This window comes from Cervus canadensis, chromosome 4 (assembly GCF_019320065.1).
Source record: "Cervus canadensis isolate Bull #8, Minnesota chromosome 4, ASM1932006v1, whole genome shotgun sequence".
NCBI lineage: Eukaryota > Metazoa > Chordata > Mammalia > Artiodactyla > Cervidae > Cervus > Cervus canadensis.
In genome coordinates this window covers 85725643-85741407 of record NC_057389.1, presented here as the reverse complement: position 1 = coordinate 85741407, position 15765 = coordinate 85725643, and the positions used below count along the sequence as shown (strand labels likewise).

At 61.9% G+C, this 15765-nt stretch overlaps 1 protein-coding gene and 1 long non-coding RNA gene across 4 annotated transcripts; one reads left to right on the top strand and one right to left on the bottom strand.

The window, feature by feature from the left end:
- Positions 1 to 1261: 1261 nt before the first annotated feature.
- MKNK2 (MAPK interacting serine/threonine kinase 2) lies at positions 1262 to 13079 on the top strand. Of its 3 annotated transcripts, none has more exons than XM_043466044.1 (14): positions 1262 to 1422; positions 1571 to 1706; positions 5016 to 5103; positions 5203 to 5292; positions 5387 to 5484; positions 7306 to 7385; positions 7716 to 7789; positions 8040 to 8144; positions 8277 to 8332; positions 8417 to 8512; positions 8918 to 9112; positions 9804 to 9968; positions 10597 to 10640; positions 10940 to 13079. In XM_043466044.1, exons 2-14 carry the CDS (start codon positions 1656 to 1658, stop codon positions 11178 to 11180), a joined length of 1383 nt encoding a protein of 460 aa, XP_043321979.1. In that variant the 5' UTR covers positions 1262 to 1422; positions 1571 to 1655; the 3' UTR covers positions 11181 to 13079. The 3 variants fall into 3 exon arrangements, with proteins under 3 accessions (XP_043321979.1, XP_043321977.1, XP_043321980.1); XM_043466042.1 differs by having other exon boundaries at positions 5203 to 5304; XM_043466045.1 differs by lacking the exons at positions 1262 to 1422; positions 1571 to 1706; positions 5387 to 5484 and having other exon boundaries at positions 5012 to 5103; positions 5203 to 5304.
- A 252-nt stretch (positions 13080 to 13331) lies between these two features.
- Positions 13332 to 14984, bottom strand: LOC122440162. Its single transcript, XR_006269064.1, has 3 exons — positions 14931 to 14984; positions 13972 to 14239; positions 13332 to 13443 (listed from the first exon to the last, which is right to left on the bottom strand). It is a non-coding gene; the product is annotated as an uncharacterized LOC122440162 (long non-coding RNA).
- Positions 14985 to 15765: the final 781 nt, after the last annotated feature.

Here is a 15765-nt window from a genome sequence, read left to right as displayed (position 1 = left end):
GAATTTCGTTCCCTGACAGGGATCAAACCTGGGCCCCTGCATTGGGAGCACAGTCTTAGCCACCAGACCAGCAGGGAAGTCTCCAGGTGTGATCAAATTAAAATAAGGTTGTACCAGATTAAGGTGGCCTTCATGCAATTACTGGTGTCCTTAGCAGAGAGAGGAAACACAGAGAGACAGAAAAGATGGTCACAGGAAGACAGACAGAGATCAGGTGATGTGGCTACCAGTCAAGGAGTACTGGGGATTGCCAACAACTACCAGAAGCTGGAAGAAGTAGGAAGGATCCTACCCTGGGGCCTTCGGAGAGGGTGTGGCCTTACTGATGACACCTGGAATTCAGACTTCTGGGCTCCAGAAGCAGCCTCTGGAAGCCCACATCTTATCCCACCTCTCTATGCATGCACATAGACATGCATGCATGCACGTATGCTTCAGTGGACAGGCTGAGGCCTGGAGGAGAGGGAGGACAGTCTACTCTGCAGACGTGAGACACCACGTGTCCAGATATGGGCTCTGAGGATCATGCACGGCAGGGCTGCAGGGGTGGAGAGCTGGCTCATTCTCTCAGAGCCTGGGTCAAGGGCTCCAGCCAAAATGGGGCTGTGTTTTGCCTCCTGTCCTGGTCACCCCTACCTCTTGGGTTTTTTCTCCATCAGTCAAGGGAAATGTTCCTTTCTGCAGGACTGAGAGACTGTTCTTCACAGATCTGTCGCTAACCGCTACTGCGTCCCCTTTCCCAGTCAACAATTGGATGAACTCTTGGGGAGCAACCTGGGGAAGCAGCTGGGCCTATAAGCCTATTGGGGTGCACCTGAACGACAGCTAGTGCGCCTGCACGACAGCTGGGGCCAGGATCCGGGAGCTGAAAAAGAGAGCCACGGCAGATCCTAGAGCCGAGAGATCCAAGTGGGAGCTATAGCAGGTTCTAGAGCAGGCGTGTTGCCCATAGAAATCAGTGCATCCTAGGCCCTGACCGGTAGACTAGGGCTGTTGCCAGAGGGCAGAGCCGGGCTCCAGCTCAGAATCAGGGTCCCGCGGGTCTCCCCGAGCCTCCGGGAGACTTGTCCGAGCAAGCCAAGATCCTTCCCAGGTCCCGCGCCCCGAGACCCGCGCCACGCACGGCGCAGGCGCGCAGACACGCCCCGTAGCCGGAGGGGCCTTCCAGCCCCGCCCCTGCCGTGTGCGCATGGGCGGAGCCCAGAGGGGTGGGGTCTGCGTCGGGGCGGGGCCGAGCCTGGTCTATAAAGGCGGCGGCGACGCGACGCGCCCGGCTCCTCTCGGCGGTGGCGGCCCAGGCCGAGGAGTCCGCGGTGGTGGCAGCGGCGGTGGCGGCGCTGTTCCCCGCGCGGTCCGCGCAGCGGGGTCCGGGCTGCGCGTCTCGGGCGGCGGCACTGCGGCCCCGGCCCGAGCCCGACCCCGGTGAGTGTGGCCCTGCGACTCCGGCCCGGCCCGGCCCCGGCCCGGGTGCGGGGATCGGGCCCCACGAAGCCTGGCCGCCCTGGCCCGGGCTCCCTGCGCAGGCGGCCGCGGCCACTCAACGCCCTCCTTTGTCTGCTCCCGCCTTCAGGGTCCCCTCCCCTGCCGCCCCCCTCCTACGGGCCGCCCCCCCGGGCCCCACGTCCCTTCCCCCGCTGGCGGGGCCCGGACAGAAGATGGTGCAGAAGAAAACAGCCGAACTTCAGGGCTTCCACCGTTCCTTCAAGGTGAGGGTCAGGTCGGTTTGGGGGCGCCCAGGGCTGGACCACCGGAAAGGCCGATGGTGGGACTCGGAGCCCGCCCCCAGGTCCCGCGGCTCATGCCAACTTTACCCTTTGCCTGGGGCTGCCCCAGCCTGGTATGCATTGGAGGGGAGGTGATCTTGGGCCACAGTCCAGTCTCAAGCACCCTGGGACCTGTGAGGTCTTTCTTCCAGGAGCTCCCCAGTCTGTGGGGCCCCTACCCATGTGTACCCCTGAAGACCCCAGCCAGGCATGTGCTGGTATGGGGAGGGGTTCAGTAGGCCACAGTCAGTTCCTAGTGCCCTGGGGCCTCTGGGGTCTTTACTCCAAGCATCCCAGGCAGAACTGGGGGGCCCCTGCCCATGAGGGCCCCTGGCTGTGTGTCCCCTGCAGACCCCAGCTGAGTGTGCACTGCTGGGGCAGTCAGCAGCCACAGTCCTGTCCCCAGCGTCATGGGAGGGTCTGGGAGGGTCTGTTAGGTCCTTCCTCCAGGAGCCCCAGACAGGGCTGCAGTCCCCAGGATACCCTCCTGGGTGGTCTACAGAATGGGGCAGTGGATTGAATGCCTTCCCAGCTCTGCACCTCCCAGACACCCCAGGCCCAAGTGCTATTTCCTGTCGGAGCAGGAAGTTTCTGCCGCGGCCCCATGGCTGTGGCAGCTGAGTTCTGGTCTCAGATGAGCGAGTCTGGGGGGTGCGGGCAGGTGTTAGGCAGGGGCCCCAGAGGGCCTGGCCCTGGGGAGGCAGTGATGTCAATGGCCACCCCACCCCACTGACTGGGTTATGTAATGGCTTCCCTGGGCCTCCTTGGGCAAGGACCTGTTGCCCTGTAGAGAACGCAGGACCTGGGTGTGTGTGTGTCTGTGTCTGTGTATGTGTACGCTTGAGCTCCAGTGCCTACAGGTGAACTGCAACCAGGGTAGGAGGAGCAAGCTGAGACTAGGTTAAAATTCCCAGCCCATCCAGGCAGCGTCCCAGGCCAGCGCCCCACCCCTGCCCACACGCCTGTCATCCTGGCTTCCCCCTGCCTCCCAGAGCAGCTCCAGCCTTGGCATGTCCAAGTGTTTGGGGCTGGGGCGGGAGTAGGGTGGACGAGAGACGTCCCTGGTAGTGGTCTGTCCCCTCTGGGGGCTGGGCGGGAGCCAAGATGGGGTCAGCGTGTGGGGCCCAGCACAGTGGCCAAAGCACACTTGAACTTTCTGGATGGTTCCAGCCACCTCCTGCCAAGGCCTGCTGACTGGAGGCCTGCAGCCAGCCCTGGGCCTGGTCTGGCCACACTGCCTGGTAGCACAGACTGGCCTCTGCAGGCCACACTACAGCCCTGCACTGAGGTGGGACTGTGGGAGCCCTAAGGGAGTTGGAGGGACCCTGGGCAGGGAGTCCTGGCTCTGAGGTGGCCCTCTCGGTGGCCAGGGCTGGCCACTCTCAGCGTCTCCTCCAGCTGCTCCCCTGGTCTGCCAGGTGTCTCTGATGTGTTTTCCCCATTTTAAGATGGGAAAGTGGAGGCTTGGAAGGCGTGGGCCTCCCCCCCAACTCCACCCCGCCAGCCCTCTGCACATGGTGACAAGGACACGGGAGCAGGCCTGCTGTCCCTTCATCTTGGTGGCTTGGCCATCTCGTCTCTCCAGGGTCCAGCTCTTTGCATTGGAGGCTAGGACGGGGCAGGGGGTTGGTCAGGACCCAGAGGTTCTCTCAGGTCCTTGCACCCTTCCGTAGTCCTACGATTCCCCACAGGTGCTCAGATCAGTAGGCCGGGGTGGGGTAGCTGGTGGGGATCTGCTGGCCCCGAGCTTCACGTCCACTCTCCCTCCTGATCACCCCCACAGTGCCACCCCTCCTCCCCTCCCCGGTGGAGGTGGTCACCCGGTGCCAACTTATCGGAGCAGTGATTGCCAGTGCTGGCACAGCTGTGTCCCTGACCCTATGGGTGCCAGAGCCCTGGGCGGGCAGGGCAGGGGCTGGTGGCTGAGCCCGCTCACACTGGCTGCAGTGCTCCCTCCCTCCCTCGCCCCCGCCCGCTGGGCCTCCTAGCAACTATCTGCAGGCGGGTGGGGAGTCCGGGCGAGCCCACGCCTGTTTTTCAGCCGCTCCCTCTGACCTCTGCCTGCCCCTCTGCTGCTGGACTGGCTTCCCGGCCTCCTGTCTGAAGGAACCTGGCCTGGCTTCTTCTGCCAGTAGACCCCTGGGTGTTCCTGGAGGGTCTCTTGGCATTTCTTCTCTGTCAGATGGCCCTCCTGCCAAAGCCCTGGGTCCAGTTGGTCCAAGGTCCAGAGAGGGGCAGCAACTTGACCCAAGTCATCCAGCTTCAGGGCTGGCACCATGGCTGTGTGTGCAGGCCCCCCATACCCACCTGAAGCCCTGGCCACCTGGTCCACCCTGACTCGTGGAGCTCAATGAGAGCAAGCTCGTAGAGGAGCTGGTGGGCCTCAGCGTCCCAACCCTCATGCCTTGGCATGGCTGCCAGTCATCATGCTCAACCTGCTCTGCAGGAACATATTTATCCCAGTTGTCTTTTGTTGGGAGGAACCCCAGCCGCCTTTGTTCCCGGGTTAAGGTCCCTTGCAGAGGACCTGGAGGCTGTCGGGGGTGATCTTGAGCTGGCCCCTGCTTGCTACATGGGCTCTTTCCTTAGCTGGACACCGGGGCCTGTGAGGGGTTCCCTTCTGGCAGGTAGCAGCCAGTGCTCATGTGGGAGACCATAGGCACTTCTTCCTTGTGCCCTGCATGGGTCATGGTGGTGAGGATCTGAAAGCAGATGAGGACAGGGGTCAGAGCAGGAGAGGAGGCGCAGAGCTGGGGGATGGGGGTACATCACAGGCAATGTGGTGGCAAGAAGGTGCAGCGGGGATGAGAGGACAGTGTGAGGCAAAGGAGACTGTGCTACCCCATTTCGCAGAGGGGAAAACTGAGGCCAGGAGGCCATGGGAAAGCAGGCAGGGCCACCTGGCTGGGAGCCCCACCCGGGGAAGCCAGTGACTCAGTCCTTCCCAGTGGCTGCCCCACGCCTTTGATCCCTGTGCCAGGTAGTGGTGCTGGCCCCATCCTGCAGGTGAACAGACCAAGGCTCATGACACAGCCTGGGCCCCACGGTAACTCAGGCCTGGCCTGGGAAGCGACACTCCCTCCCTACCTGCATCTGGCCTCTTCCCGTACCACATCCCCTCTGTATAGGCCCTGATGGCTGCAGGTGGGGGGTGAAGGGTCAATTTTCTGGTGGCCCAGCAAAGCCAGGCTTTGTGTCCCTCGGTGTATGAATAGGGAGCAGGCCTGAGCTCTGTCCTTTCCTCTCCTGCAGGGGCAGAATCCTTTCGAGCTGGCCTTCACCCTAGACCAGGCCCACCACGGGGAGCCTGACTTCAGCCCAGAGTGCCCGACCCGCCCTGGTGAGGGGCTGAGGGGAGGGCACGTCTCTGGTGGTGGAGCGGGGGGGCTGGACTGCCTCCTGAACTGGGTGGGCCTCACCTCTGGCCCTCCCGGCACAGATATGCCCACGAGCCAGCCCATCGACATCCCTGATGCCAAGAAGAGAGGCAAAAAGAAGAAGAGATGCCGGGCCACTGACAGCTTTTCAGGCAAGTTTGAAGGTGAGTGGAGCGGGCCCGGGTGGGGGCTTTGGGAAGATGGGCTGGCCCAGGGAGGCTCTCACTCCCACCGCCGGGTCCACAGATGTCTACCAGCTGCAGGAGGACGTGCTTGGGGAGGGTGCCCATGCCCGTGTGCAGACCTGCATCAACCTCATCACCAACCAGGAGTATGCTGTCAAGGTGAGCCAGCCCACGGCACCAGAGCGCGCCCCTTGCCTCTCCCCAGCAGCGCCGGGGTCTGGCACCACCAGAGGTGGCAGAGGGAAGGGAGCTGGCATCTGAGCTGCCGGACTGGCAGCCAGGGAAAACCAGTGTCTAAAAATGGCCCCAAGGCTGGTGACTCAGGCCACCCCTGGGAATCTAGGTCAGCCCAGGCTGAGCCCCCAAGTCCAGGTGAGAAGTGACCAGGGGTGGCATGCTGGCACAGGTGGCCAAGGACCTGCTGCCGGGGGGTCGCCGAGACCTGGGGGTTCAGTCAGAGCCAGTGCTCACCTGCTGGGTCATTTGGGCCAGGCTCCTGTCCCAGGGCTAAGGAGTGCTTCTGGGCATTGATACAGAGATCAAAACCCTGTTCTCTGAGTCTGAGGAGCTGGGCACCTGGGGAGACCAGGGCAGGCCTGTGAGAGCCTCCTGCCTGTCCTGTGCTGCCCTGACCCAGGGTGTGGCCACGCAGCCTGTGTGCCTGGCCAGGCATCAGACCCCACCTTCTGAGAAGCCTTCCAGGCTTCCCTCGTGACCCTCTGCATCTGGGCTGGGTGAGGTCATGAGAGGCTGGCTGCCCAGGAAGGAGGGCCAGGTACTCCAAGGCAAGCGGAACTGGCTGGAAACCTCAGGCCTTGGTGGAAGCCTGGTGACCTGGGTGGCTGTGGTCCCCGCCCCTTGGGAGTGCCTGGGTGAGGTGGATGATGGTGCCACAGGACTGGACACCTAGCATCAAGCACTTTCATAGTTGGGGGGTTCCTGAACCCTCCCTTCTACGGGCCCTGCTGGGAAGGCTGGCTCCTGTCACTCTGACGGACAGGGAGACCAAGGCAGGGAGCCGTTAGGCTAGGTGTCTGGGTGGGAACCCCAGAAGGCCATACCCCTCATGAGAGGGACTGCTGTTTCCTCCATAGAGTGGGGGCCGTAGCCACGTTCCCAGGAGATGGGATGAGGTTCAGTTAACTCCAGAAGGGCACGACTGGTGGCACTGTGTCAAGGAACCCCTGGAATCTGTGGGGCAGGGGTATCTGTCACTCGATAGGTGGGACAGCACTTTGGGTGGCGGCCCAGGCCCAGTGGCCAGTGGACATGGTGCCAGCTTGCTACTGGAGCCTGGCCAGCAGAACACACCATAGGCGTTCCCCTAGGCTGCTGGTGGGCTGGAGCCCCGAGCGTGCTGGTGACCAAGCCTGCCCACCCACCCAGTGAGAGGGAGCCCAAGGTCCAGCCTAGGAAGAGGGTCCCAGCAGGTGCTGGGGGTGTCCCCCCAGATTAGCATGGGACTGGGAGACAAGATGTGGTGATGTGGTGCCCTGGCAAGGAGGAGAGCTTGGCAGGAGCCAGGTGCCCCAGGCATCTCTACTTCTCTGGGTCGGGTGTGAGTCAGCACAGTGGCCCCCAGTCTCCTGCTCCGGGCGGTGGGTGGGGGGGTGCCTTGTCTAAAGAACCTGCTGCCCTGAAGGTGTAAGTTGCAGGGGCTCCAGGTCCAAATCGGCCTGCTCCAGTAGGAGAGCTCCAGCTCCTCTCTGCCTCCCCTGCCATGTTTACCCCTCCTGGGAGGCCTCTGGGGACACGCTGCCCCCAGTTTGTGCTGACACCACAGTTTGACTTCCGGTAAATTCTGGGCCCCCATGGGAGAGCTCTGCTTTCCAGAGCCTAAAAGTCTAAGCTCTGATGAGTTTCAGGCGTGACCCAGGGGAAGTTTCTGGTGGGCTGTGGAGGATCCAGCTGCTCCAGTTGTGTTTCTGTATGTGTATCTGTCCTCACCACCCCTATCCCCCCCACCCCCGGCTGTTTCAGATCATTGAGAAGCAGCCGGGCCACATTCGGAGCAGGGTTTTCAGGGAAGTGGAGATGCTGTATCAGTGCCAGGGACACAGGTAACGTGACCTAGCCTCCTCACAGCACTGGGCCCCTAGCCACCTTTCAGCGGATGAATGGGCCTGAGAGCCTTCTCATCACCCACAGTGGCCACTTAGTGAGCACCCACTGTGTGCCAGGCCCTGTGTCCTGGGTGGGCCCAGTGGTGGGCAAGCCAGACAGTCCAAGGTGGGCAAGGTGGAAGCAGGCCCATGGCCCTGGGCCCATGCCTCCTGCCTGCAGGTAGAGGTGGAGGAGGTGCACCCCTCCTGGGCACGGCTGTGGCTGTGGCTGCCTGCGGGCCTGAGGAAGCCTCAACCTTTCCCCTGCCCCTCTGCCCTGCACCCCAGGAACGTCCTCGAGCTGATTGAGTTCTTCGAGGAGGAGGACCGTTTCTACCTGGTGTTTGAGAAGATGCGGGGTGGTACGTGGGGCCTGGCGCAATTTTTATCTGGATCCCGATGGGCCTGGGGACTCAGGGCCACCAGGGAGAAACTTCCAGGGGGCCTGCCCATCAGAGGGACCTTGGGGGGTCCAGGGTGGCGGCCCCAGCTCAGGTTGAAGGACTTTGGATTCAAAGAGACCAGAGTGGGAACTTCCCTGCCAGGGTGGGGTGGGTGCTGGGCGTTGGGCAGTGGAGGTGACACCTGTGTATTCTCCATGGTCTGGCCCAGGCTCCATTCTCAGCCACATACACAAGCGGCGGCACTTTAACGAGCTGGAGGCCAGCGTGGTGGTGCAGGACGTAGCCAGTGCCCTGGACTTCCTGCACAACAAAGGTGGGTGGCCGCGCCACCTGCCCCAGGGGTCCTAAGTGTCCACCCTTGCACCCCGTCCACCTGCCCAGGACTCCTGAAAAACGTGCCCACCCACCCCTGACCAGCCCTGGTGGTTCTTGGTTCTCCCGGCAGGCATCGCCCACAGGGACCTAAAGCCGGAAAACATCCTCTGTGAGCACCCCAACCAGGTGAGGGGCGCGGAAGGGGGCGGCCTTCTTTTCGGACCAGGCCCCCAGGATCCAGCCCTCACAGCCTGTTCCAACCCCGCCCAGGTGTCCCCCGTGAAGATCTGCGACTTTGACCTGGGCAGTGGCATCAAACTCAACGGGGACTGCTCCCCCATCTCCACCCCAGAACTGCTCACCCCGGTGAGGGCCTGCGAGGAGGGGCAGTGCTGGCAGGGGCGGAGGGGGCGGGAATGGTCCCGAATCCGGTCCCAGACCGCAGTTACATAACCTCAAGGTGCGGATCCTGCTTGACTGCTGAGGCCTCAAAGTTTGAGCTTCCGCTTAGCAACAGCCGCTGATTGGCTGGGCAGGGCCGCAGTCGCGGGCTCCGTGAGCCTGGGCGTGCTCCCGGCACCTGTTGATTGGGTGGGGGTGAGGGTGGGGGGTGGGTCCGGCTCCCTCGGTGGCTTCTGATTGGTCGGCAGAGCGAAGGCGGGGCTGTTTTCTTTATTAGCCTCTGATTGGTCGGGCACGGGCTTCAGGAAGTCCAGATCGGTGAGCCCCCTCCCGCCTCCGCGGGCCCTAACGCCCTGCCCCCGCCTGCAGTGCGGCTCCGCGGAGTACATGGCCCCGGAGGTAGTGGAGGCCTTCAGCGAGGAGGCCAGTATCTACGACAAGCGCTGCGACCTCTGGAGCCTGGGCGTCATCCTCTACATCCTGCTCAGCGGCTACCCGCCCTTCGTGGGCCACTGCGGCAGCGACTGCGGCTGGGACCGCGGGGAGGCCTGCCCCGCCTGCCAGGTGCGAGGGGCCGCCTGCTGTGCACCCCTCCCCCAGCACCCCGCCAGGCCTGCTTCGGCTTGCGCGCACACACACTCATACACACAGGCTGTGCACCTTCACCGCGGCCTGCCTGGTGCACCCCAAGGCCTGGTCTATGTACACACTTACCCCCCACCCTGGGGACCGGCTCGTGCATCCCCCAGGGCTGCCCTGTGTGCACACAAACGCACATCCAACCGCAGGTTCTGTCGCGTGTACCCCTGAGCACCCCTTAGGGCTTCGCCTCCAACCGCTGGCCACATTAGCAGGCCACTGCCAGCCTTACCTTGCTGCCTTTCCAGAGGCTCTTTGGGAGCCTGAGGATAGGAATTTGAGGTAAGGCAAAGCCTATGGTTTGGCATGGTCAGGTTCTAGCATTCTACAGACCACCTGAGGCTCAGGCGTCATGGCCTGATTTCCCCTTGATTCAGCTCACTCCAGCAGAGCCCAAGTGCCTCCCGGAAGCCACTCTCTGGCCCAGCCTCCCAGTGCCCCAGCTTTGCTAGCTGAGCTCAGAACACTTTCCCTAACTCTAAGCCCAGGCCAGGTCACACAGGATGTGGTGGAGGAGGGGTGCTGCTCCAGGTCTGGGCTTGCCCATCCAGGCATTGGGGACATGGCCTCAGCCCTTGCTGGCTGCAGCTGACCCCTCTCCCCGTGTCCCCTCCAGAACATGCTGTTTGAGAGCATCCAGGAGGGCAAGTACGAGTTTCCAGAGAAGGACTGGGCCCACATCTCCTTTGCTGCCAAAGACCTCATCTCCAAGCTCCTCGTCCGTGATGCCAAGCAGAGGCTGAGCGCTGCCCAAGTCCTGCAGCACCCCTGGGTGCAGGGGGTGAGTGGGGGCCCCAGGCGGCGTGGGAGTCCTCAGACCTCCATCCAGCCTCTGCCGATGGGCCGGGGTTACTCAGAGCAAGGGTCGAAGAGCCCCAGAGTGAGCTAGGGCGCAGTAGGGAAACCCCCACTGCCTGCTGGCCAAGTTCAAGCTGCACTGCAGGTGCTCCTCCTTGCCAAGCCCTGTGTCCAGGAGGTGCTGGGGCCACCTCTTCTGGAACAGCGTCAAGCTGAGGTCAGCCAGGTGGCAGTCTGGTAGCAAGCCAAGGTAGACTCATGGCCTGCCAATGGCCCAGGCTCTCTACCCACCAGTCTGGGAAAAGCGCGATGTCTTTGTCTTCTGCCCAGTGGTCATTCCAGGGGATAGGTGCTTAGGTTAAAGATCGGCACCATGGGGAGCAAAGACTCAAGGTGGAAGGGGCTCCCACCCTCTTCCAGGAGCTGGGAACCATCTGGAAGGGGCAGCTGTGGTGAGAGGCAGGCCCCGCCCCCAGCCTGGCGGGCTACCGGTGGTGAAGCTGTTCACCACCCCTGTGCTCTGGTGTTCTCGGAGTCAGCCGGGCGGCCCGCTGGGGGGAGGGGGTGGGTGGGCTCTGCTCTCCAACCTCGCCTCTCCTGTCTCCTTGCAGTGCGCCCCGGAAAACACCCTGCCCACGCCCATGGTCCTGCAGAGGTGAGGCCCCAAGCGGGGAGCCCCAAGTCCAGGAGGGGCGCTAAATGTTAAGATGTAAAAAACCCTTTCAGTCCTGGGGCAGGGACTTGGGTGGCCTTATATCAGGTACAGAGTTTTTGTGCCTACAGGGGGGCGCCAACCCACTGCCGCCCCAGCCCCACACCCACCCGTCGGAGACTGGGACCTCTTAGGCCTGCGGCCCCTCCTCTGGGGTACTGCACTGGCCCAGGGGTTGGGGGGGGGTGTGGAGGCGAGGCTACTTCTCCCTCTGGTGACCCTCACCCCCGCCCGGTCCCCAGGAACAGCTGTGCCAAAGACCTCACTTCGTTCGCGGCAGAGGCCATTGCCATGAACCGGCAGCTGGCCCAGCGGGAGGAAGACGCGGCGGAGGAGGAGGCGGAGCAGGGCCAGCCCGTGGTCATCCGAGCTACCTCACGCTGCTTGCAGCTGTCCCCGCCCTCCCAGTCCAAGCTGGCCCAGCGGCGGCAGCGCGCCAGCCTGTCTGCGGCCCCCGTGGTCCTGGTGGGAGACCACGCGTGACGCCTTCCTTCCCTCTGTACATAGGCCTTCCCCATCCATCAGATCTAAAAAGATTTTTTAAGCTATTGCCCGCCCGCCCTGACCAGCGGGCTCCCCTACCCCCTCCCCTTCCTCCCTCTCCCGGCTGGATTCCGAGGCGCTCTGCTCAGCTCGGGGGTCTTTTTATATAAGGTTTTTGCTGTTGGTTGTTTTTTTTTTTTCTTTTTTTCTGTTTCTCTCCCCCCACCCCCCCTTCCAATGGTGTTAAAAGCAAAGCAGGCTGGGGGGAGGAGAGCTGAGGGCGCGCGGCCGGGTGGGCCCTCCCGCCGCCCCGCCCGGGACGCCTCGGCCACTGTGAAGGCCCCTCCCTCCGCCCGCGGGACTCAGGAGAGGAGGGCGTGGCGTCTCCCGGGCCGGGCGGGGCCCCGCCGCCCTCTCCGGCCCTCGCGGTGTTTTCAGGGACCGGTCCACCCCCACTTCCCCTGGATGAGACGGTAGCTCCTTCCCTCCTCACAGACACCCTGGCGGGCGGCGGGGCCGGGGGCTTCTCAGGTCTCCGCAGTCGCGGGAGCGGAGCCTGGGGCGGGGAGGGCGGAGTGACACCGCCCGCTGGACACCCCCACCCCCTCCCGCCGACTGACAATCGGGGCTCCCTCGAACCTTGACCTTAAGCTGCAGCTGATGGGCCCTCCTCTGGCCCCTCCACTGGGGACTGCCCACCCGAGAGGGGGGCGCCAGGGCAAGCGGGAGGGGCTGGACAGGCGCCCGTCAGCCGACGTGGGGGTCCCGCGGACCCCAGACCCGGGCACCCGAGTGCCCCTTCTCAGGGCTCAGTCTGACCACGGCCACGTCCTGCCCGGCCGCCCCTCGGGTCCGGCGTGGATGCCCCGTCAGCCCCCCCTCCCCTGCCCCGGGCGGCGTCTCTGCCCCGCCCATCTTCAGGAAAAGGCCGCAGCTGCTGCCCCGTCCGCCCGCGCCCGAGTCAGACGTTGTCGCGTGACCCGCCGGTCTGGGGAGTCTGGGCCCTCCCCGATCTGACGCCTGGGCCCTCGGGTAGGAGACACTATGCAATACACAGGCTTCCTTTTCTACGTGCACACGGGCTTTTGCCGGGGCGAGGGGGTGGGGGGGCGCCGGCAGGCGGTCCCCGGGGTCCCGGCCGGCCTCTGAGGGTACCCCGATCCGGCTTCTAGTCGTTCGTTCTGTTTCGTTAGTTTTCTAAAACAAAAGTTGACTTCCCTTCCCTGTTCTTGAAGAATACTTGAATGTGGGGGGAGGGGTTCGAGACGTGGGGAGCTCGGGCGCCGTTTCTGCGGTCCCCCCACGTCTGGAGGTTGTCGCAGTCCTAGGTGGCTGGTGGGGGCCGCCGCCCCTCCCCGCCCCCGCCCGCCGGATCTGTGGACTGGCCTTTCCAAAGACTCCGGGGGTGGGGAGGCCAACCCCCACCATCATTTCTCTCCCATTTGTGATTCCATGTTTTGCAACCGAGAATTCTGCCTTTTTGTAAAAAAAAAAACAAACGGACTCTCGCCCGCTGCGAGGCGCCATGGCCATTTTACTCGGGAAAGCTGAGCTGTGAGCCGCTTTTTTTTTTTTTTTTTTTTTTAAATCCAAAGGTGGGACATCCACTTCCTCCCCGCTGTCTCGAACAGTGAGGCCCGGAGGACTGGTCAGAACCGTTACTGTGAATGAGCCTGGCTCTCAGGCTGCTCCGGCGCTGGGGGAAGGGGGTACAGCAGTGTTTCAATGTTAAGATGTGTAAAAAAAAAAAAAAAAAAGATTTTTTTAAAGTGGGGGAAAAACATCCAAGCACTTTAACTCCACTCTACCAGGTGAGCTGATACAGCTCAGAAGTTTTCCTTTACACCAACTGTCAATGCCGGAATTTTGTATTCTGTTTTGTAAGGATTTAATAAAAGTCAAAAAAACCCGTTTGCATCCTCACATCGTGGCTTTCTGTTGTCCTGCAACAAACTGCCCCAAACCTAGTGTCCCAAAGCCGTTTTGTTATTCCTGGTGGTGCTATGAGTCAGGGATGCAGACGGGACTTGAGAGACTCAGTTTGTCCTTGTGCTAGGACACCTGGGTCCTCCACTGGGAAGGGTCATCATCCACAGGTGTGGGCTGGGCTCAGGCTGAGGCTAGAACCTGGACCAGGTGCCCACAGGGGTCTCCTGTGCGACTTGGGCTTCCTCCTGTGGCTGGCGGATCTGAGCAGCTTGGCTTCAGAAGGCATGCTGCATGGCCTTCCCAAGTCCAAGGTCAGGTGGAGTTCAGCAAGCAGCTGTCCCGGGTCCAAAGGGAGGGAGGAAAACAGCTTTGAGATGGGGCGGGGCACCTCTGGACAATGCAACCTAATTCAACAAAACCCAGTAATTCAGACCTCCCCCTCATGGCTGGCCCTCCTCCCTCTCTAGACTCCTTTCTCTCAACCATGATTATATTCTTGCCACATGCAGGTCTTTGCTGGACAGCCCAGGGCTGACTTCAGATCCTGGGGGGAAGAGGGGGAAGCAGTGTGTCAGGGAGGGCTTCCTGGAGGCAGAAGACAAAGTGTAGGGGGCGGTGAAGTCCAGTGGTTAAGGACAGCAGACAGGCTAGAACCCCAGTCCCTTTCAGACTGCTGTTCTTACCAGTTTCCTTATCTGACAGCAGGGGTCTTGAGAAAAAGCCAGGTGAAACCAGCAGGTAGCACAGCAAGAAGGCAAGAAGAAAGCAGATGAGGGGCTTCCCAGAGGTCCAGGGTTAAGACGACGCGGTGCCAGTGCAGGGGACATAGGTTTGACCCCTGGTTGGGGAACTAACATCATACCATGTGGTGCCACCAAAGGGTGGAGGGGGGACATCCTCTGCAGGGCCTGGAACGGGCTGGTCTGGGATCAGCCCCTGGAGCCTTCTGTGTCTGGCTTCTGTCTCCAGACATCGCGTCCTCAGGAGTCACATGTGTTGCAGTGTGTGTTGGTGCCTCACCCCTCTTCACACCCGAGTAATAGCCCCACTGTCTGGGCCGCACTGTGTTTATCTGCTACCCACCGATGGACACTGAGGTGTCCTGCTTTCTGGAGTAGCCAGTTGTGCTGCTGTGAACATGTAGCATACATTTGTCTGGATGTTGTTTCATTGCCCCTGGGTGGACACCCACAGAAGGAATTGAGCAGGGCACAGACCCCATTGGATGTCATTTCAGAAAGACTGATCTTGTCACCATGTGGAGTGTGGGCTAGGGGCCAAAGGACCCCATGGGGCACCACTGTCTCCCTTGTAGCCAGCCCAGTGAGGGCTGACAGGCCTACAAGGGTGGAGCCCACAGAGCAGATGGGTGCTTTGTAGGGAGTGGTATCTAGCAGCACCTAGGGACAGCCTGCGTGTTGTGAAGTGGGGCTCAAAGGGGGTTCTCCCCGCTTCTTGAAAGGCTTCCTGGAAAGGTGTAGGCATTGGGATTCCCTCTCCTGCCTAGGACCCCAGGTTTGGCAAGTGGCACCTCCTCCCTGACCTGGCCTTACCTGAGGCATCTTCAGGGATGCCTTGGAGCCTGGCCCCGCTCCTGCATTTGTTCAGCCACCCTCTGGAGCCCTCCTCTCAAACCCCGCAGCTACCCTGCCCCAGCCAGGACCATGGCCCCCTGCCTAGTTCCCCCAAAGCCCGACCTCAATGCTGTCCCTTACCCGGCCTGGCATATGTGGGGGAAATGGGGTGGGTGCCACATGCTAAACCACCACCCTCCCAGGTGGCATGGGGCCCTGCCCAGCCCTGCCAGGCTGCGCCACTGACCTCTGCCTGCCCCCTGCCGCCTGCCAAGACCGGGCCACCAGGCACAGCTTGTTCTCTGAGCTGCAGCCCTAAGTTTGATGTTTGCGGTTTCCTCTCGGCCGGCCCCACCCCTCCCAGGCCGACCCCGCCCCTTTCACGGCCTGCCCCGGCCCTTCCACGTCCTCTGGAGGAGTGGCAGGAAAATCCTGGAGACCCAGGAGCTGAAGGCTTTCCCAGGCTGGCGGCGGGGCCTCCTGTCCGCGCCGCGGGAAATGCGGCTCAAGGCAGGCAGCTGGTCCAGAGCGTCTGCAAACTGGGTCTGTTACTCCAAGATTACGAGGAATCATGCGTGATTCTGGAGCTGCCCTCCCCCACCCTTCAGACAGCCACGCACACTGATGTACAGTGCTAAGGGTAGGGGAAACAGGGTGAGTGTTATCTTCCCAGCTTGTAAAGCACACACGCCCCCCTGCATTGGAAGCCTGGAGTCTTAGCTGCTAGACTGCCGGGAAGTCCCTTAAAACTTTTTTTTTTAATCTTTATTTATTTATTTGAAAAGACCCTGATGTTGGGGAAGATTGAAGGCAGGAGGAGAAGGGGACGACAGAGGATGAGATGGTTAGATGGCATCACTGACTCAATGGACATGAGTTTGGGTAAACTCCAGGAGTTGGTGATGGACAGGGAGGCCTGGCGTGCTGCGGTTCATGAGGTCGCAGAGTTGGACATGACTGAGCGACTGTACTGAACTGAACTGATTTATTTATTAGGCTGCACTAGGTCCTGTATAGTTCTTCTGTGTATTCTTGCCACTTCTTAATCTCTTCTGCTTGTGTTAAGTCCTTACCATTTCTGT

Coding starts and splice junctions, on each gene's coding strand:
- MKNK2 (XM_043466042.1), top strand. CDS start 1,656: ATGGTGCAGAAGAAAACAGCCGAACTTCAGGGCTTCCACCGTTCCTTC. Junction 5,104..5,202: donor AGAGTGCCCGACCCGCCCTG/GTGAGGGGCTGA, acceptor CTCCCGGCACAG/ATATGCCCACGAGCCAGCCC. Junction 9,969..10,596: donor AGCACCCCTGGGTGCAGGGG/GTGAGTGGGGGC, acceptor GTCTCCTTGCAG/TGCGCCCCGGAAAACACCCT.